The sequence below is a fragment of the Hypomesus nipponensis genome, chromosome 18 (genome assembly GCF_054491055.1).
Source record: "Hypomesus nipponensis isolate SF chromosome 18, ASM5449105v1, whole genome shotgun sequence".
Lineage (NCBI taxonomy): Eukaryota > Metazoa > Chordata > Actinopteri > Osmeriformes > Osmeridae > Hypomesus > Hypomesus nipponensis.
In genome coordinates this window covers 8,875,694-8,901,550 of record NC_140378.1, presented here as the reverse complement: position 1 = coordinate 8,901,550, position 25,857 = coordinate 8,875,694, and the positions used below count along the sequence as shown (strand labels likewise).

The window sequence follows — 25,857 nt, the reverse complement described above, 5'->3', positions numbered from 1 at the left end:
CGCTAAAAAAGGAAATTATTATTATTCTGGTAAATTTATGGCAGACAGCAAATAAATGAAATATGACAGGGCATCTTAATTTAAATGTGAGAATTCAGTCATTCGCTCAGGCGCGCGCACACAAGCGCTCCGAAAATACACACGTGCGTGAACAAGCAAGCAAGTAGAGCAAACACAAACACACACACTCGTGGGAGACCGTGACTATAAATTGCCTACTGACAATTAACGTTAAGTTAACATAAATTTTTACGCGTTTCCCCTTGAAATAACTTGAAAACTTTTGTAGTAAGCATACTAACATGCAACATCAGTGCAAAATCAGCAACAACAACAAAAATCGATTGATCAACGTTCTTATCGGGTTTCTTTAAAGCTCTTCAACCTTCAGTCTTACAATCTCAAAGCAAGTAGGCTACACACACCGACAGCTCTTCCCTGGACAATACTGAATTGTTTTCCAAGCTTTGGATTATGTGAGCAATTTAAAAATAGGCCATATTTATTTAACAGAATGTCTTGTGTAAAATCAGATATTTGACATGCTATTTCAATTGCTTTTTCGACCTGCACTGTTGTTCACCAAATGTGCATTTTATTGATTTTATTGTTTTCCCTCTCAAGGATCTGCTTTATGCTGACTATTGCAATGTACACCTGTGTGGCATTGCTTGAGGTTGAAGCAGAGGAAATCAGTCATGTCATGGATATACAACCACAGAATAATATCGTGGAAAATAATTTAAATGGAAGCCAACACGAGGTGACAAGTTCTGAACATTTTCAAGCAGCTTTTGAGGAACAGGTATGAACATTGTGTGGAATATAACATATTTCCCGTCAATTTAATGCTTAACAATATTTCAAATGAACTAAGTTAAACCTTAAATAATGCACAACAACAATGATTATACATGTTTTTATTATAAATGTTTTTCTCTGTTATCTAGGGCTACTACTTGCATCGATTGTTCAAGCAGTATGGAGAGAATGGAACTCTATCATATGGAGGGCTGCAGAAGTTACTTGGCAGCCTTGGGCTAGGGGAGGTCAGTGTTTTGGAGATCAGCCACCATGGACTGAAGCAAAATACATTAGACTCCTCTCAGCCTCACTCACACAGCCTCAACCAGGGTCGCAACATCCCAATCTCGAATTTGTCATTTCCATTCGCAAACATACCCAGGTAAGAAAGTTATATTTGTACCAATACATTTCATAAGGAGCATGTACATACAAAATGCTCCTATAAAAAGTGTAATCTCATCTTATTTGATCTTACCAACCACCTCATCTCCCTGTAAAGTAGTCCACTGTCTGGGAGACTGGATCTTGATGGATCTAAAGAGAGTACCACCTCTGGCAGAGTGATGGAAGATCCATGGTCACACTCAAACCCTGCATCTACCACAAGAAATGAACAGCTTGAATCACTGGTGTCTAATCACTCTACCCAGACACACTTCCATGGAAATGTGAGTAGTAACTACCAACAGCTCAGTGTCAACATTTTCCAAAAGTTATCACATTACCATTGTCTCATTACTCAATAAAACTGTTTAAAGTTCACACTTAGTTCAATGAGTCACGCATATGTTTTTTTTATCTCTGTTAATGAATAACAAACCCAAATCTTAAGACTCACAACTAATCACCATGCAATATACAGTACAAGTTTTATAAAATGCATCTCCTCTAAATCTTACCCTCACCCTTTTCCTATGATAGTGTCTGAATGTCACTCAGCTTTTGTGGAATTTTGGTCTGGGGAGGGCATCCCACATCACCCCTGCACACTTCAGCTTCCTATGCCCAGCCCTTCTGTACCAGATAGACAGCAGAGTTTGTATACACCACTTGGACACCAATGGAACCCAGACAGACAGTAATGTGACATTTCTCAAAGGTAAATTCATAGAATCACAACCTCAATTTAAACAGAAAAGAAGGCAACCAATGTCTGCAAATGTTTTCTATAATAAAATATATTTGTCTCTTCTCTGTCTCTACACTGCAGCTCTGGGTTGGAGCTCCTTGGCTCTGGTTCTGATCAGTATCCCATCTTTCCTGGCATTAAGCCTGGTGCCCCTTCTGCCTCCCTCCCATCTACGCACCCTTCTTTGCCCAATGGCTGCTATGGCTGTGGGGACACTGTGTGGGGATGCCCTGCTGCATCTCCTGCCTCATGTGAGTACCAGCAAACTGTGCTGTCAGATGTCTGTCCAGTCAGAAGGAACTGCAATTGATCAAATATTTGGTGTTGATTATAGACAGAGCCACAATATGTAAATACCTCTGCTATGAATACAGAGTGAGCATTTTGCATGACTGTAGGTTGTTTGCTCGTTAGGCCAATACAACACCCCATTCTGATGAGCGGGACCCCATACTGAAGGGCCTGAGCGTGTTGGGAGGACTCTACCTCCTCTTCATTATTGAAAGCATTCTGGGACTACTGAACCACTACAAGGTCAGTGGAATGAGTGACATGATAATCCATACATAGCTTTCAAGATGTACCTGTCTCTCATGTGTGATGTCTCATCAGATATCCAGTAAAAAAAGGAAGGGGAACATCGATATTGATCCAGAGAGGGAGCTTAGTCCCCTGAATAGTGAGTCAATGTACTAGTTAAATGGATTTGAATAACTTTGTCATATTTTAAAATCAATTGACCTTTTCTCTCTGACCTCTCATCCCTCAGCATATTCACTTCCCATACTCTATTGTGCTCTTCAGGTCTCAGTGTCCCAGAGCAAACTCAACCTTCTGAGTACAGTCATCATGGCCACTCACACAGCCTGCCTGACCAGGAGCATGCTGGGATAGGAAGCTTGGTGTGGATGGTGGTGATGGGAGATGGGATTCACAACCTTACTGATGGATTGGCAATTGGTATTCAGACGGTCAACATTAGGACATTAATACAATAAACCTTTGCTGGAAAATGTACCTTCATTGCTACGGATTTATAAAAGAGCAAAAATGACCTCTGTCCACTGTTTCTCAGGTGCAGCTTTCTCTCATAGTCTAACTGGAGGTCTGAGCACCACCATTGCTGTGTTCTGCCATGAGCTTCCTCACGAGCTAGGTATACAATGACACTACAACTAAATTGTTGTAGTGTCCTTTGACTGACCAAAAATGAACTAATGTATTGTGTTTTAAAACAAAAGTAAAACATGTCTGGACTGCCTCGCAGGTGACCTGGCTGTTTTGCTAGGAGCGGGATGGCCTGTACGCAGGCTTGCTCTCTTCAGTTTCTTATCGGCACTGCTGGGCTTTGTTGGCCTGCTGACAGGCACTCTTCTGGGCCACAGCTCTCCCTGGGTCCTAACCTTCACTGCTGGAGTCTTCCTCTATGTGGCCCTCGTTGACATGGTAACTACAGACAAATGGGGGGGGTCAGATGGCTGAGCGGTTAGGGAATCGGGCTATTAATCAAAAGGTTGCCGGTTCGAGCGTTTGTGCAAATTGACGTTGTGTCCTTGGGCAAGGCACCCATACTTGCATTGGGGGAATGTCCCTGGAAGTTGGATAAGAGCGTCTGCTAAATGTCTACATGTAAATGGTAAAGTCACAAACTCACTTATTGCTAGTGTAGGTTTATAATGGGAAATTTGACAAGATCTGTGACATTCTGTCCCCTGTGCTCAATAGATGCCAGAGATGCTCCATGGTGATCCGGGTCAGATGGGTCCCCTGACTCGCTTTCTACTGCAGAACCTTGGTCTGCTGACTGGGGGCTCCGTCATGCTCTGCATAGCTTTATTTGAAGATAATATTGCAGTCAACCTGGGAGAGGGCTGAATCAATGGAGATATTTGAGTGAATCAGCTTAAAAATCAGAAGACAAGATCAACATATTTAACTTAACAGGTGTAAACAGCCAGTATTCATGATGTTTGATCTGATAGACTGCAACGTGAGATAATGGTTGTGACAGTCCTTCGAACTTAAGGCTACAAACAAAAGAATTGTGATGGCGTCAGTCTGCAAACAGCTTTTTAGAGCTCTGCAAGGCTGTGTGAACATGGATGAACCTACCTGACAAGATCACATCCTTTGGACATCTGATGTATTTAGTCTTTTCGTAAATGCACTCCAACTCAGACACCTCCTTTTTAGTGTTTATACACACATTTTTACAACCATCAAATTAGATGAACAATTTTTATAATTTAAAATGTATGTCAATGGAAATAACTTTATTTCAGTATCATGTACAATATTCTAGTAAAGGTTCCCTTGTGACTCCCATTTTATTATCTCAGTCTCAGTATCTCAGACTCTTTGCAATGTAAATGTAGTAAAAAAAAAAGTGTGGTTCAATATGATGGTAATAAGTCACTCATGAATACTTAGCAATAGCACTTTATTGAACACAAACAACCCTAAGCCACAATACTGAAAGACAAGACCAATTGGCTGCAGCAAACATTGTATAAAATAGAATTAGGTTTAATGTCATTAAGTCATTAAATTCTTTTTTTCTTCTTTTAATGTCAGAAAGACAGATGCAGGTTTTTCCAAAACTGTGAATGATCATACACATATCTGTAGCATTTTGTAACAAATTATCATTCACATGTTCACACAAAGGAATAACAAGGCAAAGTGCTTTCAGGATTGCATTGTCAAACAAAGTAATGAATGGCTTGAGGTTTAGGCGAAGAGTGGGTGGAAGCCATAGGGTAGACTGTTCCTGTCCTTGTCTGGGAATGGGATAGCCTGCCTACAGAAGTGTGCCTTAGTGAACTAACTATAAAACTATGGTTGACATTGATATAGGGTCATCGGTAATAAGATGAAGAGAATATATGCATTTGGAACCAGGCTGAGGATGGGTTGGGGGTTGTCTGGTCGGACACCGCAAACCTTTCACCATGCCCAAATCCATAGAAATGTAAGAATTAAAGCAGGAATTATACGGGCAGTTGGGAAACATTGTTATAAAAATGTGTTTTGGAGTGATGATTTTGAAGGCATATGGTTTTAGGGGATACTATTCACCCTAATATCATGTCCATAACACACCTCAAAACCAGCTCAAATCCTAGGCTAGACCTTAACACAGGTGTTGATGTACACTAGCTGTATGCAAGAACTAACCCAACAAACACCCATATTCTATGAAGCTGTAAACTTTTGAGATATTCTTTAGGGCACAACAAGGAATATTGGTTATGCGAAAGAAGTCTAAAAGGGATGGGCAATGTTAAATAAGGAGGACAAATATGGTTTTGGCCATGCATCAAATGTTAAAGGGGAGAGACGCTCATCATAGAACAGAGTCTGGCTTCACATTCCAGTGGTATTTTGTTGTATAAATGCTTTTCATAAATAATTTCACGTCAATTAGACACATTTACGTACAGTACAGTCAAGCACACTTCATTATGTATAATTATCATTGTTCATGATAAACTCTAATCCCATAATGTATAGGCTATATTTGTTTTCTGTCAAACAAGTGGAAACACACAAACTAACTAATTCAACACACAAAGCTGCAAAACAAGGAGGTAGGAGAAATGCTACTGATGAAAACAGCATGAAATCCAAACATTATCATTAAAAACTAATATTTTCATTAGCACTATATGAATTTGAAGAATCTATATTTCCATTTTCTGATTTCTAAAAGGAGTTATATCATTGGTCCGGTTGTCATCTCAGGTTGAGACCATGCTGGTGATCGCATTGTCTCCTCCACACACAGTAGAATATAATTTGCAGATGTGTAAATGAGGTAATCAAGTGAAATAGGGAACCCTGTCTTTGGCACACATTCATATATGCCAAGCATTAAAAGGACAGTACACTCACTAGCAATAGTTATTATCCCAAAGATCTAGATGAAATATGTTTTGGAATGTTTGGACACGCCAAATAATTCTTTTTTCTGTTCCTTTTCTATTCAAGGTGCATTGTGAAAAAATAGATTGTAACTGATCACATGCCCTGACTCAAAGTCCCCCTTGAGGAGGGCTCTATAGTATTTACACAGATAAGACAACCATCATGACATAGGCGGTATTCATCTGTAATCCTTATCAGTTTAGTCTGCTGGAAATAGGATGACCAATAGCAGACCAATGTGTGTATCAGTCCAGTTCAAAGGGGATTGTTAACAGCAAGTTTCAATTAAGGATAAACATTTATAGTGCCACTAAGTTAACAATGGGACAAAAATGTCAAAGCATCCGTCCGTTTGGATCCATCATCAAACACACAAACCATGCCTCTAATGGCTGCTGCCACTCAGTGATATTTGACCCCAATCCACAGATACTAGCCTTTCAATGCAATTTTATCTACTAAATGTGTATTGGGACCTCATCCCCTGTAATCTCATCCCTTAGCTATTGCCGTTTTGATCTTGGGAATAGGGAGATGTTTAGTATGAGATTACATCTTCAGGTGAAGAAGAGGGCATATAGTTTACCTAATGAAACATAGATAAGAGAGGTTATTGCACTTATATATTATGTCCATTTCAAAAGGTCAGCCCATGGGGATGATTCATGCCTTAATGCCATTATAAGACAACATGTTACATTGCTTCTATAGATAGTATGATAACACTGTTAACACTGCACACACCTAATACAGAATCTTTTTTAATCAGTATATCTAGCCTAAAAACACAAAACATTCTCCACAATCAATCTGCAACACAGTCACAACCAACAGATAATCATTATCACTATGCTGATCGTACCTATGATTTCACTACTTGGACTGCACTGTACAATTACTAGTCATTTATGAATAGAAAAGAGTTGAGAAGAACAATCTGAATTGATATGCTGAAATATGTGTGACCCTACAGTACTGTGTTACTGACAATTCAACTCCTCATGCTTTGATGCTTTGCTCACATATCTAAACTTCCTTGGCTTTGGATTCCATGGATCTGGGGAAGCCATTTTGGCCAGGAGGTGCCATCTTTGGATTTGTGCTTTCAGATATCAGCCCACCCCTCCAATGTAGGTGTCTCCAACAGCAGATTGGCTAATGCTCAGTAAGGTCCAGTCAAGTCACATCACAACTCTGACTCAGGAAATAACACTCACGCGTCACCTAAAACTAGACAAGGTGTTACTCAATCACATCATGTAGGGTACAGAGGATTTTGTTCAGAGGGATGATCTTATATATTCTTGCGCGCTATAGTTTATAAGGCTTCCGGAAAGTACAAATGGAAGACCATACCTTACGGTAGTAACAAATAGAAGGCACCATGCCACCGTTGAGCTGGTTTCCACACAGCTCTGTGAGATGGGGTGGGGGGTGGGAGGGACAAACTCACATTAGTGAGGAAGTCAAAATACCACCACTTTCACTGACTTCTGGAGGCCCAATTATGCTACTTCTTAGCACTTCCCCTACACTCCCACAAGGGGATTGTAATGTTTTAATGACTGATGTGTGGTCAGGAAAAACACTAAACTGTATTATTCAGACCATGTCATTATGCTTTTGGGTATTGAAATAGGATAATTGACTAGTACCTGTATAGCACTGCACTATCATGCTCATGTAGGGTCCAATCATAGACACACACTACAACAGAGATCTAAACTACTGGCTTCAGCAAAATCACACAGGACCACTGCTACAGTAACATTCTCATATATTGTATGCTAACATTGTCAATATCACTGTAAATGAGGTAAAATTGCAGGTCCAATGAAAGTACAAGGTGCATTTCTGTTGCCCATGGTAAATATTAGGCTACATAATAAGTTAGACATCTGACACTTTGAACACTTCTAGCTAGGTAGGTTTAGTCTCGTTTAGGCAGAGCTATTACTCCACTGACAGTTTGATAAAAGACCCTTTTCTTTCTCTGCGGTCATTATGAGGTACAGTGCTATCAACAATGTTATTTGGTTTGGTATATTATATAGACAAGCCAGCCTTGATTGATAATCACTGAAATCTCAATCACTCATTCACAGTGGCAAATATGGCAAAATCCTAACCTCCCAAAACAATCTCTGCACCATGGCAACCTTGCGCTTTGTGCTACCTACATTGATTTGTGTGCTTTAGGACACTAGATGATGTCTTTAAGAGCCAAATTAGCCAAGATTTGAGCAACCCAACATGAAGGCCTAACTCTTGAGGTGATGCAACTTATTACGTACAGCGAGACATCGTTTACTTTTAAGCATTTTAAGGCAAAAGGCTTAACAGTGGATGAAATCAATTTAAATTCAATTTGCCTTATAGGAACGTTATTTCAAGTAAGAAGAGTCTTCAAATGAGGCAAATCTATGTCATTCACCATGATTTCGCCTACAAAACCAACTACACCAATTACAAACCTCTGTACAAACATACAATCAATAGAATTGTTTTGCTCACACCATGAAGCAAGACTTTTTTCCCCCCTCCCTCCAGCACTGTCCGACTACAAATACACGTCCCTAACATATACTTTCACAAAACAATTGCATCCATTTACTAATTCATGCGACCCTCCTTGATTGCTTTACAGTCCCACCTTGCACTACCATAGCCTAACTAGTGAAAACCAGACATGCAGCTCCAAACATCTAATAGGCTCAAGACAAAATAAAAAATTAAACTAGTCCTGGCAGGTTCCAAATGTGTTTCTGACCATTATGTTACTATGATTCATGTTGTAAAGGCAAACAAAGGTTTCTATGGCACTAATGGATGTACTGTAGGTGCATTTAGTCAAATAGGCTGTCCATGTGATGTAATCTACTGTGATCCTATTTTCATTACAAAGCACTATAAGGCAATCTCAATAGTATTGATGAAATGAGCGTTAAATCCAATAACCTCCTGACTTGTTACCTTTTACACAAACAGTTATTAATTTAGTTATGACACCAAAGACTAAACAACTAGCTACAAATATATAATGCTTAATTGACTGTTAAGCTATTGGGGGGGGGGGGGGGGTGAATGAGAATTATCCTATACATTTGTACATTGTTAACTACCCAAATCCCCACTGCAGGAAGACTAATTCTATTATGATTTGAAAAAAATAAAAATAAAAGCCATTTCATGCTACTTGTGAAATTTCAAAGCAAGACAGTTGAAGAGCAATAGTTCAATGCCAGGAGAAAGCATATAGCTCTGCTCTAATACTAACCTACATTCACTTTAGTCAGTAAATTCATGGCTCAGTTTTAATATCAGTCTGTAAACTGCTTGAACAAATGCATATTCCATTGCTGCTTTACTAAGGATTTGTCCATGTTTTGGCAATAGGCCATTACTGTAACCTAAGATTCATATATTTAACCTGCATATGTTTTCTATTGGCAACTATGCTATGATTTAGTGAATTAGCCGAAATCAATGGCAGTGCAATATTTGTGCTGCACACACACACACACACACACACACACACACACACACACACACACACACACACACACACACACACACACACACACACACACACACACACACACACACACACACACACACACACACACACACACACACACACACACACACACACACACACACACCTCTATTGCTACAAGTGAATTTTCATTGCTTCCTTTTCCAGACATCATACATATGATACATTTCCTATTTTCGTTTACACCAAAAATCTCCATCCCAGGTCCATTCAAATGAGCTTTCCATCTAGAAATGACAAACCCTATGCACACAAAAACCCTGTGGCTCAAGATAACATGGCAGGTCCAGAGGAAATGGCTCCATCTCCTGTCTAATTGAGGGACACCTTCAGAATGAATCTGGGTTATGGAAACGGCACCTGGATCCTCCGTTAAACAATTTTTTGTATATTTGTCTTAAAATTAGGCAGCAAAAAACATGTAAACACAGGCTGTATACATACACATACATGCACAGGGAAATTGTGCTGCATGGTGTGTTGGACTTTGTAAGTGCCTTATGGAACTGTTTAAGATGAATACCAGTGAAGAGTGTTTATGGTATTTGTTTAAATTAATGAGATACCTGTAAGTTTACTGGATCAACAGCTCCTGAGACCATATCATTACATATTTATCCCTTTACACAATATAGTGACAACACAAACCACTTTGTTCCTGTGACTGAACATGGGCTAGGGGTAAAATACTTTTTGTCCATTTCAGTGAAATATGGAGATCAATAGAATTATGACTGTGGTATTGGACAACCGAGGTCATCTTATCAGTCATTCTAAAGCCAAATAAACCTAAAACATCAACACAATTGTGCCATTCTATATAATTACGAAATGTATCGTCCTGAATTGGTATAACATTGCCATAGTCCGATGGAATACAGTTGATTAAGTCAAGTGAAAGTATCTAGTGGTCCAACACGATCATATTCACTTAGTACCACACAGAAATGCTCAACAAAAGGAATACCAATTGTAACATATTTGGGCTTCTGCTATTCCTGATCATCTAAATGGTATGTCCTGGTCATGACAATGTCACCATGGTTCCCTGTCTAAATTCCAAGTTTCCCCAATTAATTCATGTTGCCTGACACATGACGTTGCAACCTTAAAAGGTCTCTCAGATTCCTTATACTTTACTCACAAGATCTTCTCTAAACTAATAGGAAGAGAAGATCATTGGTTCTTTCCAACAGACTCCTATGATGCACCTACGGGATTCAGAAGGAGGAGGATGATTGAGGAATATGTTAAAAAGGGAGTTCTTCTCTCACCAGATGGTGGTCTGAACGCCACGTTACTGACCTCTACTGGAGGGAGGGCTACTTTACAGAATCAAGTGGTTCCTTGCTACTCTGCTCAAACAAAAAGAGAACAATCCTTGGACTTGACATACTCTCATATCAAGCATTTGTACTGTAATGATGTAGGCCTATTCACGGAAGGCATGGTTCCAAAGGCATTTCATGAGATGCCATCAAGGCGGACCAGTGCATGTTTGCTAGTACTGACAGAAAAATGCCAACAAAAAAAGGACCTGCATACAAGTTTAACCATTTGTCTATAGTCTGAGATCTTTTTCTCTTTTTTTCATATTTTTTTTTTAAATAAAGTGAACATCAAAAACAATTCCAGGGAAACAAAAGCCCTTGTGACAGTGATTGTCTATTCAATAACGATCAAAAAGGCCAGAAAGCAAATAACCTATTGCTTAAAAAGTACATGAACAAAATGGAAGAGCATTCTCTGACTACCAGAATCTACAAGAGCTGCATACCAAACTTGTCAAAGTAAAATCAGTATGATGGAGGGGGAAATGTGAATGCCATGTCTTTACAATACTTATCAAGAGCCTCAGGTCAAATGCTAGTGCCATTCAGTAGCACAAAGAACCAGATTTAGGCATCAAATCAAGTGAATCAGTTTCTTAAGATACAAAGGTCACTAATCCGAGCACTGCCGAGCATATTTTTCTGATGACTTCGATCATTGCTGTCAATGTTGGATCATTGGCTGTGCAGTCATGTGCTCAGATTCGAAATGAAATGATATAAGGTGTGGTGGGCCAATATCACTCATTAAGCCTTCATCTAGTAATGAGCAAGGCCTCGTTCAGTCAGTCAGTAGCCTACAATCCCCCCCCCCCCCATTCTACGAGAGAGAGAGAGAGAGGGTTCGAGGTCCCGGATGAAGGTAAAAGCAGCTGCTAAATGAGTTTAAGAGGTAGCCTATATCAAGATCTATTGTCTGACTCAGTACATCTCTAATAAATAATTTTCAGCCATAGTAGTGTTGATTAACTTTGGTAATAACTTATATGCCTAGCAACATCCTAGCTTAAACAAAACAAATTTGCTTTTTAAACAATAATGTCAGCATTTGGAACAAACTGATGCAAATCCAAACAGGGCTCTCTTTTGTAAAGAGGCGTGCTGATATATTTGTCAACGCAGTGTTACAAAATTCTCAGCAGGAGAATTTATGCCAAATAATTTTAGGTCTTAATTTTAAAGTATACTACAGAAGTACATCTTGTAACCATAAAAAAAAAAAAAAAAGATTGTATTAGTACACTAGCAGTGCACTCTTAAACAAGACTCGGATGTTTCCCTTGTATGGTTCCTTCATAAATGATGCTTTGCTACCACCACCTGTTTAATCTTTCATTTGGGAAGGCTGTGCATTACTCTACAAGGCCACCACAAGTTGTACTAGTCCATGATATGATGCCAAATACTGAATGATATGGAGAAAGAAGAGAGATCTATGTGCACACACAGTTCTCTTTCATTTCAGGTGTCAGATATAAATTTGTGCTGACTTTAATTAAAGGGATTAATGATTTAGGATGTCCAGATTGCTAGTGTCCATTTTGGACGAATGGTGACCTTCTAGAGAGCTCAGTCTAAGTCAGTGCCCAGCACTACAGGGAGGTGGAGGTTTGGGTTCTAATTGCATATAAGTTTGACTGCACCTCAAACCAAGTCTACACAGTCTCTCTATCACACGCATACACACACACACACACGCACGCACGTGGATGGGTGCAGGGACACACTCCAGTTTCTCCCCTTGGTGGTGGTGTTGGTACGACAACTGACTGAGGATCAGCCTCATTCAGACAGACACCCATCCAGGCCCACCGTGGTGCTGTGGAGGTCTTTGACGTAACCGTGGTGAAGGCCGCCGTTCGGCAGGGGTGCGCAGGCAGCGGTGATGCCGCAGTGCTTCAGCAAGTTGAGACCAGGGGATGAGGAGACGGAGGAAGAGGAGCAGGGGCAGGAAGAAGAGTCCCGTGGGGGAAAGGCTTCATGGTGGAGAGGATGAGAGCCAGGCAGTCAGCCACGTCTTTGTTGGGGGCACAAGCCAGGGCTGGGGTGTGTCCTGGGCGACAAACACACACACACACCATAAGACATCATGTCTGTGACAGACTTTATCGCACGATAGACTACAAAACGACATTGGCCATGTGTGGGGGTGGAATTCTGCCTCACCCTCCTCATCCACAGCCAGCACTGTGGCTCCTCGGCTCAGCAGAGCCTGCACCACTGTGGCCAGGCCGTTACGAGCTGCCAGGTGGAGGGGCCTGCAGCGGTACACAGAGAGACACACAGGAATGAGCATCACAACTGCCAGCAGGGGCCTGCAACTACTATCATCGTCGTCATCATCATCATCATCATCATCATCATCCTAACACACCAAGGGAAGTCCAGCCTCAAGCCTGTTATGGTATGTGAATAGAAGAGATCATTTTATAAACTCACATTTGCAGTGCACTGTTGGTGGCGTTTATGAGAGTGGGGTTGTGGATCTCCCCCAGGATGAGCAAGGCACACATCTCATGAGCCTGAGAGAGCAATACTCCACAATTACAAATCCGCCAACGAAACAATGAACAGACACCTGTAACTGTAGCTACCGGAAATGTTTTCTTCTAGTTCCTATAGATGTCTGTGCTCACCTTGCTGCAGGCCAGGTGCAGGGCAGTGTTCCTGTTGTCATCCAGCAGTGTCAGGTCAGCCTTGGCTCTGTGCAAGAGGATCGCTACACAACACACACATACATACATCACTGCCTGACTCATGTTAACACCACCAGGACTGTCACCACAGCGTACCATACGGTTCCTGCTCTTACCCACAGTGCCACTCTGTCCCTTGTCAGAGGCAACCATCAGAGCGGAGCGACCACTTTGGTCCACGGCGTTGATCTCTGCTCCGTGGCGAAGAACCAGCTGTAGCCCCGCCACATCCTCAGCAAACGCCGCAGCATGGAGCGGAGTCCTGCAGGTACAAGGAAAGATGCCCTCATTAATGCAAATCTGGATGGATCTGGATGTTATTGGGGGAACTGCACTATTTCAAGACTTAAGATCTGATTCTCATAAACATTTAATCTGGCGTTATGAAACGTTGATAATGTTATAAAAGCAGGTCTTGGGGAGGTGCCAATGACTATGAGCCCTTGTCGTCGACACCCACCTTCCTTTCGAATCTCTGGTGTTGATCATGTGAACGCCAGCAGATTCTAACAGCATCTCTGCAGCACCACTGTGGCCATTCATACTGCAATGGAAGGTTATTGTTAGAATAATGTACATAATGCTGGGTCATGCACCATTTAAGTAGAGCTGATGGAAAGATTCTACTTACAGAGAACAGTGCAGTGGGGTGAAAGAATTTCCCTCATTGTGAGTGCTGGATTTATGCTCAAGTAAAACTTCCAAACAGTCTTCATGCCCTGACAGGGACACAGAATATACATATTTTAATAAGGGCTGCGACAACGAATCGATTAAATAGATTAAAATTGATCATTAAAAGAATTGGCAACAAATTTCAATATAGATTCGTTGTGTGGCGTGATTATTACACCACTCAATATGTCGCAAAGATGTTTTAGGATGAAAAATAAAAGTTTAGCTGAGCGCGGAGCAGAGGTAGAGGAAAGGCCATTGGAGAGACGTTGTTGAGTCAATCAGTACGAATCAGTACGACCCAAGTCATCCAAGGTGTGGGAGGATTTGACACTAAATACATCGAAACTGTGTGTTATTTGACTGAGGAAGACGTTACTTTGCAGCATCGCGTTAGGGACCGGGTGAAAACAACCCATACCATTTTGAAAAAAGAATAGACTTTTATAATATTTTTGGGAATATAAAACCTCGAACAGACACCAGAGTATCTTAATGTCTGGTATACTTCCACAACCAAATTTTCAAATAAAATGATACAAAATCACTTATCTTAAAAAAAAATCTCAATCCTCGCAAATCTGAACTTTTTTCAAAATTGTGTCTTAAATATACACCATATTCTAATAAAATATGGCCTACTTCCACAACCTTTCAATTTTCAATAAAGTTTCAAACAAAACTCAAATAAATTGCTGATGTTGGAAAATAGCATTAAATCCACGCTAATATTAATAACTTTTTCAAAATTGTGTGCCTGCTTGTGCACATTCTGAAGATTTTTTGCACTGTCAGTTCTGTTTCTGAGTAAAGGGTTGAAAATTCATGCTTTTTTGTTTTTTTATCCGATTCATCAATTAATCGAAAAAAAAGAAGACAGATTAATCGATTATTAAAATAATCGTTAGTTGCAGCCCTAATTTGAAAACATAAAATAATAATGACACATTCGATCACATTCACGAAGGTAAAGCATTCTGACCTCTGAACGCAGCCCAGTGTAATGGTGTGTACTCATGGTGGTCCATCAGAGAGTCCAGGGGGTCAGAGGTCATGGCAGCCTGCAGCAGACCACTGAGTATGTCTGTGTAGCCATGGGATGCTGCGTAATGCAGAGGCGTGCGGCCCTGGGCGTCCCGACACAGCACAGACGCCTTATGGTCCAGTAGGGCTGTCACACAGTCTTCACGACCCAACACGGCCTGTAGAGCACAGGAGATGTTAATAGGCCTTCTGAAGTAGGGCTATGAAAGTAACGCTTTCAAATTAGAATCATAGCCTCTAAATGTATGTCTGTCCCCCCCATCTGGGATCATTATCAAGTCTGCTGGCTCCAGCTGAGCCTGTCAAACAGGCTGCTGTGGAGGACGACTCACTCCTCTGTGCAGGGCTGTGCTTCCCCGCTTGTCCCTGGCGTCAGGCCAGGCCCCCTTCTCCAGCAGCAGTTGGACGCAGTCAGCATGGCCTCCCAGCACAGCCAGCATCAGAGGGGTCCTGAGAGGCAGGAGAACATAACAATTGTCCATTTGTTCACTTGGTTGTGTTAAGATTCTACTTTGAACTGATGAGACAACAAAGCACACTGGTGGGCCACTCACTGCCCCTGTGTGTCCATGACATTGGTCAGATCAGCCTCCTCCCCATTTTCAATCATCATCAGCAGGCAGTCTGCGTGACCATTGGCGGCTGGTAGGGAACAACAAATACAAAAATAAGCATCACATTTTCTTGGCATTTTTACTACATTGTTACACATGGAACCGGGTGCTTTACATGTGGATGAGTCTGGAACCCCTCAGGGTAAAACCTGTAGCAATACAGTACCTGCAACATGCAGAGGGGTCCACATGCGTTTGTTGTCGTTGAGGAGGCATGAAGCCCCCTGGACGAGCAGGACCTCTACACAGCGGACGTAGCCTCTCTGGGCAGCCAGGTAGAGCACAGAGCGGCCCGCCCCATCCTGCACATCCACGTATGCCGCAGTCTCCGTCAGAACACGCAGCGCCTGCCAGTGGCCCCGGTCAGCCTGCAAGCGGAGGAACACTCAGTGGATGGAGAGAAAAAAAATGGATTACATCCTAGAAGATAGAGGAAGAGATTAGAGGACAGTGCACTTACAGCTAGATGCAGCGGACTCACTGGGATACTGCTCTCTATGTCTCCCAGTGCATTAAAGGACATCTCCAGGAGCTGCAAGACAAGACTACATCAGTCAAATATCAACAGCTTGTTTAAGTGTTGTTTAATCAACGGTGTGTTCAGGTGTGTACGACATATGGCATTCTAACTCACCAGTTCCAAGTTCTGCTTGTTGCCATGGAAAGCTGCATAGTGAACAGCGCTGTAGCCTTTAGAGTTGACCATGGAAGGGTCTGCGCCATTGTCCAGCAAATGCTCCAAACAACTGTAAGAAAGGTTGAGATAGATGATCAAAGACAATGTACATAGATGGGTCGTAAAGGGTGCACGAAGGTCATTGTCGGGGGGACAAACTCACAAGTAAGACTCCTTTGTCCCATCCTCTTCATTCTGATGGCTTCCAGAAAAATGTCTGTCCACTCTGTCCAATTGGACGATATGCATCCATCATTCATACATGAATTGGGAGTCTAAGTTATCGAGTGAGTGAAAGAGTGAGGGAGGGAGTTCCTACCTGCTGAAAGCCTGGGAGGCAGCAGAGTAGTGCAGGGGGGTGCAGCCTGTCCGGTCAGGCTCGTTGACCTCAGCGCCAGCGCTCACCAGGGTCACAGTGCACTGGTACCTCCCATTGGCAGCCGCATAGTGCAACGGGGTTCTGCGAGACATCGTCAGCACATTTCACCATCAAATACCGTCCCTTATTATCTAATTATATTACACATCTGAGTTTCGAGTCTTTGATATTTAGGGTAGTAAGAACTCACCTTCCCATTTTGTCCCTCTTATTCAAGTCGGTACCACTACTTAAGAGCAAGTTCAAACATTCAACATTTCTGTGGGAGGGAGGAGAGCAGAGGGTCACTATTATGAAAAGGGCACTGGAACGAGCAGGCTATAAACCTCAAGGGTATGTTGGTCATCAGAAGCTGTGACAGGGCCAGTCTAGTTGAGGGATGTGAGTCTGTGTACACCTCACCCTCCAGAGGCAGCAGCGTGGAGACAGGTTCGTCCTAAGTTGTCAGGTGTGTTTATGTCAAACCCAGCTGATAGGACATGCTCCTTACTCATGGATGAAACAATACTATATAGCTGACCTAAACAGAAACCAGACAACAAAAAGATTGATCAGGTTCTATCTTAGATAAATAACTTCTTTGGAAAACTTTGCAGGAGTGGCACTGCAGTGGCACTGCAGTAAGCTGCATACCTGAGGAGAGTAACTTGCGACAACAGTCTGAAAACCCGTAGAGCACAGCTAAGTGCAAGGGGAACATCCCATGGATCCCTCGTCTGGAAACATCACAATACATTACTTACACTTGAACTGTCCCTTTATTTATTTATGCAGCAAAACCTTCAAAAACACAAACTTTGTCAGCAGGTTATGTAATTCTCCTCACCTGGCCGTGTCTGCCCCATTGGTCATCAGAGTGCTAATCAGCAGCTCATGGCCATACTTAGCAGCAACATGGAGGGGGGTATTGCCATACTTATCCACACAGTCAATCTCCCCACCTGAGAGAACATCAGAGAGAGTCAGTCCACCTAGGAACCAAGATATGCAGTGCACATCTCAGTCAAATGATGCCTTGGCTACCGTTTTGGATGAGAATCTGCGAGCGGGTGAAGCGTCCGTGAATGGCAGCCATGTGCAGAGGGCTCTTTCCCTCTCTGCTCTGCAAGGGAGGATATATGCAAACATTTAGATTTAGTTATTTAGCAAATGCTCTTATCCAGAGCAACTTACAGTAAGTACAGGGACATTCCCCCCGCAAACATTTAATTATTCTACAAGAAAATGCTTCTTAACTTGAAATAATGATGGAGGCCTTGGAAAACACGGTCAAAGAGCTGGGACAAGAACTAAGCTAACAATACTACCCTACAATGAGACCATGAAATGAGTTCAGTCCAGACCTGCATGTTGACATCAGCCCCGTTGTTGACCAGCAGTTCCAGGCAGAGCGCCCCGTTGGTGGACACGGCCGCCAGGTGCAGAGGGGTGTATCCGCTTCTGTTGGGCTGGTTGACATTGGCACCATGGTTCACCAGCTCATTGGCCACTGCCTCCTGACCAGTGTAACACGCCACATGGAGCGCTGTGTTCCCAAAGGCATTTGGCTCATCGATCTAAAAAAGAAATCACAGAAGTAAACGAAAAAGAATGGTTAGGGATGAAGACCTATGCACTTTGTAAAACTCTCTCTTGGAAGTCGCTTTGGATAAAAGCATCTGCTAACTAAATAAATGTAAACGTAAGACAAAAACCTTATTTCATGAGTATATGTACAACTAATGTATTATAATGTTTCTGTCTGATGTATACATTAATACATGAATGTACTAATAAAATGTCAATTCTGACTGATGTAGTCAAGAAACAACACAGCCCATTTGAGAAAGAAAACAGCCGGAAGTGGCACACATTCTTTGAGGTGTCAATTCAATAAACAAATCTTACTAATGCCACTCACCTCTACTCCAAGCCTCAGCAGGTACTTAACGATGTCAATGTGACCACTGGCAGCAGCCGCGTGGAGGGGACTGTAGCCTTGCTTGTCCTTACAACTCTTGTCTGCACTACGTGACACCAGCAGTTTCAACACCTCCAGATGCCCTATAAAAAGAGACAAGGGTAAATTAACCAAGAAAAAACTATGTTGATGAAGTTTAGTCTAGAGAGGTCAGGTTGTTCAGTATAGTATTAATTGTGCAGCCACCTACCTAAGTAGGCCGCCCAGTGGATAGGCTGCCTCTCTTTCTTATCAATGGCACTAAGATTGGCCCCTTTATTCAGCAGCAACTTCACCATCTAGGAATATACACATTTGTAATTTAAGGAATTGACTAATAATGCACAACAGCCATATTTGTATAATCCCAACGTTTTTGCCATTATCAACCAAACTCTATATAGGTTAACAAATGTCTTCATTGTTGAAACCAAGCACACATTATCATAACCGTCTTCATCCCTTCACTCATCCCCTCGCTCACCTCCTGGAACCCGCTCTGGGCAGCATGATGCAGGGCAGTTCTGCCAGTGCGATCTGCCATGTTCAGGTTGCTCAACTGGGGTAAGAGAGTTTCTGCGCAGCGCGTGGCACGGTTGGCAGCTGCCACGTGCAGAGGTGTCTGCCAGAACTTGTCTCGAGCATTTGCATCGGCTCCCCGTCGCAGCAGTAGCCCCACTGCCCTCTGGGATCACAAAATCAAATCAACTTGAATCACCCGAACCCTAGACTATTACCATACACTTTCATTTTTTACGGACAGATTGATTTCCATCAATACTGTGCAGTCATTTACAAATGCTTGAGAGACCTATAAATTATCAAAATCAAAATGAATAACAAATATTTTCTTACTTCATTCCGGGAGGCAGCTGCCCTGTGCAATGGAGTTAACCAGATATGGTCCTTTGCGTTAACACTGGCACCTTTGAGAAAGAGAACAGTTAAATTATACTGGATACTGGAAGACAATATGGGGGAATGTCATATCTGCAGTGTTCACTGCCCAAATATGATGATAATGGGAACATGACTACTTCGACTGTGTGTAGGCTATGCCCATAACACTTCCTACCAACAAAGAAAATCTATTTAAGGATGTGTATGTAGCTCACATTACCTGATTCGATGAGGACGTCCATTATATGAACATCACCCATACAGGCAGCAGCATGAAGCGGCGTACGCCGCTCTTGGTCCTGTGGCACAACAAATTTAACAAGTGCAATGTGCACAAAACACTCAAGTTAAATTTCATTGTATTCCAATATGTTATTGTCTCAAAATACATTATTTTCTATTCAAATAATATATTGTTGGCTAAAACCAGAAGATAGCACACACAGATTGCATAGGATGATGCACGATTTCGATTTTCTAATCCTTCCCAACGCCAATGCTTATTCAAAAATAGTAAATTGTACCTACCAGTGCATTGACATCCTCTTTTTTGTGCAATAGGGATTGAACTTCATCAGCATTCCTATTGAAGATAGCCTGTACCAGAGGAGGCTAAAAAAAATAATAATAATGTAGGTGCCTTGCCTTGTACATACTGAAAGCAGACGAGCCATTAGCGTAGCTAGCTAGGTATCTAATTAGGTAGGCCTCTACCTTACATTAAAGCTAGCTAGCCTAGCCACTATCTGGTTTATAGTTCGCCAGCACAAACTAGTTAAAATGGGCGGCACGCGTAGCTTTCGAGACACACAACGCATTCTGGAATTTGCATTGTTTAATCCAATAATGTATAGTAATATATTTGTTTCTGGATTAGTTGATAGCTTATCCACTCGCTTTCTTGGCTAGCTATTCAGGCAACTAGCTAGCTATAGCTAACACAAGTTAGCGTTACGACTAGCGTTGTACACGAAGGCCCAGACTTGTTTGAATTGTAAAGCATTATAACACATTACAGTGGGGAGTTTAGTATTACAAAGGGATGTGGAATTCCTTGTAAGGTATTGAATAAATATTCAGTCGGAGACATGACTAGTCAGGCATTAGCTTAAGCACACGACAGTTATGCCTGGTTGGAGGTAGGTACTTGGTTAGCCAGGTTAGGTGGGCCCTCTGTCCGCAAGGCGTTCCCAAAGCGTCACGAGTCGCTTGGCAACGCCAGAGGAAGATCGCAAAAAAGGCCGCATTGACACATTCTGCACGGATCTATCCATGTTGAAATACATATAAATAGATCGATCGTTATCCGTTGCATACGTAGTCTGAACCCTTCGCATGCTAGCTATCTATCTATCCAACTATATGATAGGCTACCTAGCTAGCTAGCTTGTGCTAACGTTACCCACCTGGTCTGCAATGTTAAGTACTCCCATCTCCCAAACTCAGCCAGGACGGAGCTCCCTCATTAGGATAAAACTGCGAGTTATTGCGGTACGCTAGGCTGTTCTTTTTAAACCAACCCCATAGCTATTTTAGGATGCGGATTGAAAGTCAGTGTGTTGTTGTTTTTGTCCGTATCCAATCAATGACAGATGTTTGTTCCTGCGACTTGGCTGGTATCCGCCTACAGGCGTGGCGGCCTCTTCTCTTCTTTCAAATTGCGCCACGCTATGGTACCTTCAGAAATAGCAGGAAGTCGCAGTGTTTTTAGAATATAAACTATATGTTTCATTCGTTAACGGACGAAGTACAGGTGGCATATATATAATTTCTGTGACAAATACTGATAAAATCTCGGAAAAATGCAGCTAGTTTTGTTTTTTACATTTTAGCTAAAGAACACCGGTAGCTATACTAGTCCTCCAGTACAGATGGTGGCAGCAACCCTCTAATCAGGGATATCCTAATATATAACACAAGCAAGGAAGAAATGAAGAACACTATGTCCCCCGACACCGGTATTATTTTAGCAACAGCCGAGAAGGTCGTAATTTAAAAGGAGAGTTCTTGCGTTTCAGAAACTCAAAACTAAATTCTGGGTATTCTTAGTAACCTTATGACACTGATCATGCAACTGGAATAAAACCACATGACTTCATGAACGTTTCTATGGAAGAAAAATGCGGCCTTTGGGGTCGTGTCTAGATCCATATAACCTTCTTGGTCTAGATACGACGCCACTTGGCAAAATCGACTCCAACGTAAACAAATCCAGAAACCTACTAAACAGGGTTATAGTCTTGTACGTTAGAATTGGCACCTGAAAGCATAGACTAGTTTGCGTTTGTCCACCAGGAACAAAGTGGTTTTGACTGAGAGTACCGAACGGGCTCCATGGCAGCCTCAGCAAGTGCCCGACGAATGCCCATGGGTGTCCGAACATTCAGCGAATTTCTAGAGATTGCCACTGTGGGCTCGGGCAGGACATGTCATACCGCGGGATCAAGAGAACGAATGAAACAAAACATCAGGTAAGACCAACCCTGCAAAACCTTCCACAAAGGTGCAGCGCATATGCCAGTCCCATGGTTAAGGTGCCAGGTCTGGGCTGGTTATGACAGTTGAAAACATTGGCATAAACTTACACGAGGCTCATTCCACCAATATTATAATAACCTTATATAAAAAAATAAGGTATATGGCAGTTTGTAATGCTGTGGACAATTTGAACGTTGAGCTAGACATACTTAAAACCGGTATCGAAGTTATTTTGACGACCCTTTTTGGATGGCAGTATGTCATTGCAGGCTCCATAGGCCTACTTTTAAAACACACATCTGAGTGATGCAAACAAAAGTTTGAGTGGGTGTCACATTACCTTGTTCCATTCATGTGGTATCCCTAACTCAGAAAAGACCAGCATGCCGTTAACATGGACATTTGCCCACATGCCAGTAATTTCTTTCTATCCTGACAGAATTGACAGAGACACTGGAATACTGTGGGGGCTTCATGTGAAATATTGATCCAGAACATATTTTACTCTTCCACTCACTGTCAGGCACCTGTCGTCATGTGGCATTCTAATGTCCAGGACTCCCCGAGCACTCTGCTTCCAAGACTGGGACACGATGGCATCAGTTCCCCCCAAAAGAAGCTTCATCAGCTTCACCAATAAGCGGAAAGAGTACTCAGAGCGCAGGATAATTGGGTGATTATATTCACAAGACGGTCGAGATGAAGTTATTGGATTTTTTCTTTCCTTATCAAGTTTTGCTGCTTTATAGGTTCTCCATGCTGGAGATGTATGAGGTGGTGGCCAATGTGGATGACTACAAGCACTTTGTCCCCTGGTGTAAGAAGTCCCAGACCATCATGAAAAGGGCAGGTCACGCCAAAGCTCACTTGGAGGTGGGCTTCCCACCAGTTGTGGAGCGTTACACATCCATGATCACTAATGTTCGTCCTCACCTGGTCAAAGTAAGTCCTCACACATAGTTCCCTGTCTTGGAATATGCTGTCTTCTTTTTGTTTGTTTAGTAATACAAAAATAACAGTTTGTTCTTCTTGTTTTGCTGTGTTGTCAGGCGGTCTGTACAGATGGAAAGCTTTTCAACCATTTGGAGACAATTTGGCGCTTCAGTCCTGGCATTCCTGGTTACCCTCGCACCTGCACTGTAGACTTTTCAGTGAGTATTCAACAAATCTTTGCATGTTGTTAAAGAAACTCATGGGGCTTATCTTAATTTCCGCCCCTATCTGTTTCCAGAACTCTCTCTTTATTTGTCCTTTGCCATATGTATAGAGACTATGTTCTCATGCTCTTGTTCAGCAGTATATTTGACCTTTTTTCTTCTTCCACAGATCTCATTTGAGTTCCGCTCCTTGCTACACTCCCAGTTAGCAACAGTGTTTTTCGATGAGGTGGTGAAACAGAACGTTGCTGCCTTCGAGCGGCGAGCCTGCAAGATGTATGGCCCAGAGACTCGCATCCCGAGGGAGCTGATGTTCCATGAGGTCCACCAGACGTGAGGTCCAACACCTGCTCTGTGCCTCTGCCTGCCTTACTCCCCTCTTCACTGGGAAGTCGTCCCCTTGACACCGCTACCACAAGTCTCCATCCCCACTCAGCTTCTTCAAGAGCTTCCAAACATTAACACTTAGGACCAACCTTGGTGGGCATCAGTCTATTTCACGCAAAAAGTAGTTAATCAATCTTATGTACACCTGCCATCTACCTCCTCACATGGGCTCAGTCCCTTTGCATTGTTACTTGCACAATAGTCAAAAGCTTTGTTCATGTAAACAAAACAGAAAAATCCATAAATTGCCACAACACAAAATGGACTGAATTTACTTTTTGATTACATGTTTGCTGGGCGATGTTGTGACAAAGGAGGGAACAATCACATACTTTTTGACAGACCTTTTCTGTTATGTGGCATACTGTTGGTGTGTGTGTGTGTGTGTGTGTGTGTGTGTGTGTGTGTGTGTGTGTGTGTGTGTGTGTGTGTGTGTGTGTGTGTGTGTGTGTGTGTGTGTGTGTGTGTGTGTGTGTGTGTGTGTGTGTGTGTGTGTGTGTGTGTGTGTGTGTGTGTGTGGGAGAGAAAACAACTGGCAGAGCTTTACTGGACTGAAAAGTAGTTGAATTATCGTTGTCCAAAATGTCTACAGTTCACATCAATATTGGCCATAGCTAATCGTGTCAGGAAAGAGCATTTCATGTCATTTGGATTTTATTTGCCCACAGGTAGATAGATTTTTGATTTCAAAGTTGAAATATTTTAAAACATATATATTTTTGTTTCACAGCATGGCTTTAACAAAGTGCTTTTATTATAGGTTATTAAGTTAAATTATGGCATAATAAAGTAGATGGTTTCTTCCCCTTTGCTCTGTGCAGCATAATGTTATTTAAGTACATTATTTTTACTTAAAAGTTTTGATTCACATTTGACTTGAAGTGTAAATATAGACATAATGATAGAGCTTTGATATAATGTCATGCTGTGAAAGTTGTAGTTTTGGAAGTTAATCCCAAGACTTAGGCATTGCCTTACAAGGTCAAATGAATCTGGTACATTTTACTGTATTTATTATCAAGATACTTGATTATAGGTAAGTATAAAGATAACCAGGAATTTAGTAACTCTTTTTTGCATAGTACTGGGTGTGCCTATATGTTATTGGAATGTTCATTGGCATAATTTAAAATAGGTTATTATTACACAAAGGGCTGAAAAAGGCACATTATTTTTTTCAGTGATTATGTTTTCCCTTTACAGTGGTGATGGCTTACAGGCTCAGGGGCCAATGTAGGAAACTGTAAGCAATCAGGTTCAAACATTTTGTTATTGTCCCTTTATTACTGAAATATTGATATGCTGCCCCAATATTTAGAGAAGCATCTTTGCTTTATTCTGTGATACTACTTTACAAAAAAAATTAAAACTACAACTAGAAAGATTCTCATAAGGCTATTATTTAAGGATGTTTTGGCCAAATGAGCAAAGGAAATGCAAAGTCCCCTTGGGCTACCTTTGTGCTTAAGCTTGTAATGTAATATTTTACAAAATGATGTAGATGCCCATTTCCAAATTTGCTATAAATAATTCCTGAAATTGAAAGTCAAGACTCTTGGCTCAATGTAAAATTTCAAAAGCTTATATACCTGAAAGTGAGGGTGCTATGTAGTGCTATATAGTTAACAGGTGGGTGCTATATAGTTTATCCATTTAATGTATGAGTTTGGCATGCTGAGTATTTTCTTCAGTAAGGTTTTCAGCACAAATGAGAGTTGTTTGAAATGTGCATGGGAAAGATTTTTTTAGATATGATTTACCATTATAAAATATGTCATCACTTCATATAATCATTGCTGGTCATATTGCTTTTTCTGTATCCATTTGAGTTCACACTGTTCAACCGATCCTATTGTATTAAATGCATATGTCTCTGAAATTCTAGTTTCAAGTCTCAATCACTAGCTATGTACACCAACTCAATACATTGTAACTAATGCTGTAAAGCTAGATGTATGTTTTCATATCATGTGGCAAGTTGCACACTTACAAGGGAAACTGAAGCTTAAGGTCAGAATCCACAGTACCCACAAGATATTGTACTTTGTTCCTTTTGGGATATCTTGACAGCAGGAGTTTGCTAAAATAAAGATTGGGGTCCTTTGTCATTGTGCCTGCTGGGTGGCAGGGCTGGGTGGCAGGGCTCATTATGTGCCAGTGAC

General features: G+C 41.7%; 3 protein-coding genes across 4 annotated transcripts; 2 read left to right on the top strand and 1 right to left on the bottom strand.

The window, feature by feature from the left end:
• The first annotated feature begins 82 nt into the window (after positions 1–82).
• slc39a5 (solute carrier family 39 member 5) lies at positions 83–4,368 on the top strand. Of its 2 annotated transcripts, none has more exons than XM_084680322.1 (12): positions 83–476; positions 625–805; positions 951–1,186; positions 1,310–1,475; positions 1,729–1,906; positions 2,018–2,187; positions 2,351–2,470; positions 2,549–2,615; positions 2,741–2,896; positions 3,012–3,092; positions 3,204–3,382; positions 3,662–4,368. In XM_084680322.1, coding segments are annotated over exons 1-12 (1,686 nt in total). In that variant the 5' UTR covers positions 83–474; the 3' UTR covers positions 3,812–4,368. The 2 variants fall into 2 exon arrangements, with proteins under 2 accessions (XP_084536448.1, XP_084536447.1); XM_084680321.1 differs by having other exon boundaries at positions 1,307–1,475.
• Positions 4,360–21,758, bottom strand: ankrd52a (ankyrin repeat domain 52a). The gene is given in 29 exon segments (XM_084680320.1): positions 4,360–12,721; positions 12,724–12,803; positions 12,917–13,008; positions 13,190–13,272; positions 13,387–13,469; positions 13,563–13,708; positions 13,907–13,990; positions 14,078–14,165; positions 15,104–15,323; positions 15,498–15,615; positions 15,720–15,807; positions 15,946–16,147; positions 16,240–16,311; positions 16,414–16,525; positions 16,619–16,681; positions 16,775–16,915; positions 17,025–17,093; positions 17,237–17,354; positions 17,468–17,550; positions 17,661–17,775; positions 17,858–17,936; positions 18,178–18,390; positions 18,735–18,877; positions 18,985–19,072; positions 19,258–19,458; positions 19,629–19,699; positions 19,894–19,972; positions 20,202–20,285; positions 21,080–21,758. Coding segments are annotated over 29 exon segments (3,231 nt in total). The 5' UTR covers positions 21,107–21,758; the 3' UTR covers positions 4,360–12,532.
• Positions 20,894–25,574, top strand: coq10a (coenzyme Q10A). Its single transcript, XM_084680326.1, has 6 exons — positions 20,894–21,164; positions 21,969–22,144; positions 22,675–22,824; positions 22,901–23,093; positions 23,201–23,302; positions 23,478–25,574. Exons 2-6 carry the CDS (start codon positions 22,008–22,010, stop codon positions 23,643–23,645), a joined length of 750 nt encoding a protein of 249 aa, XP_084536452.1. The 5' UTR covers positions 20,894–21,164; positions 21,969–22,007; the 3' UTR covers positions 23,646–25,574.
• The last annotated feature ends 283 nt before the right edge of the window (positions 25,575–25,857 follow it).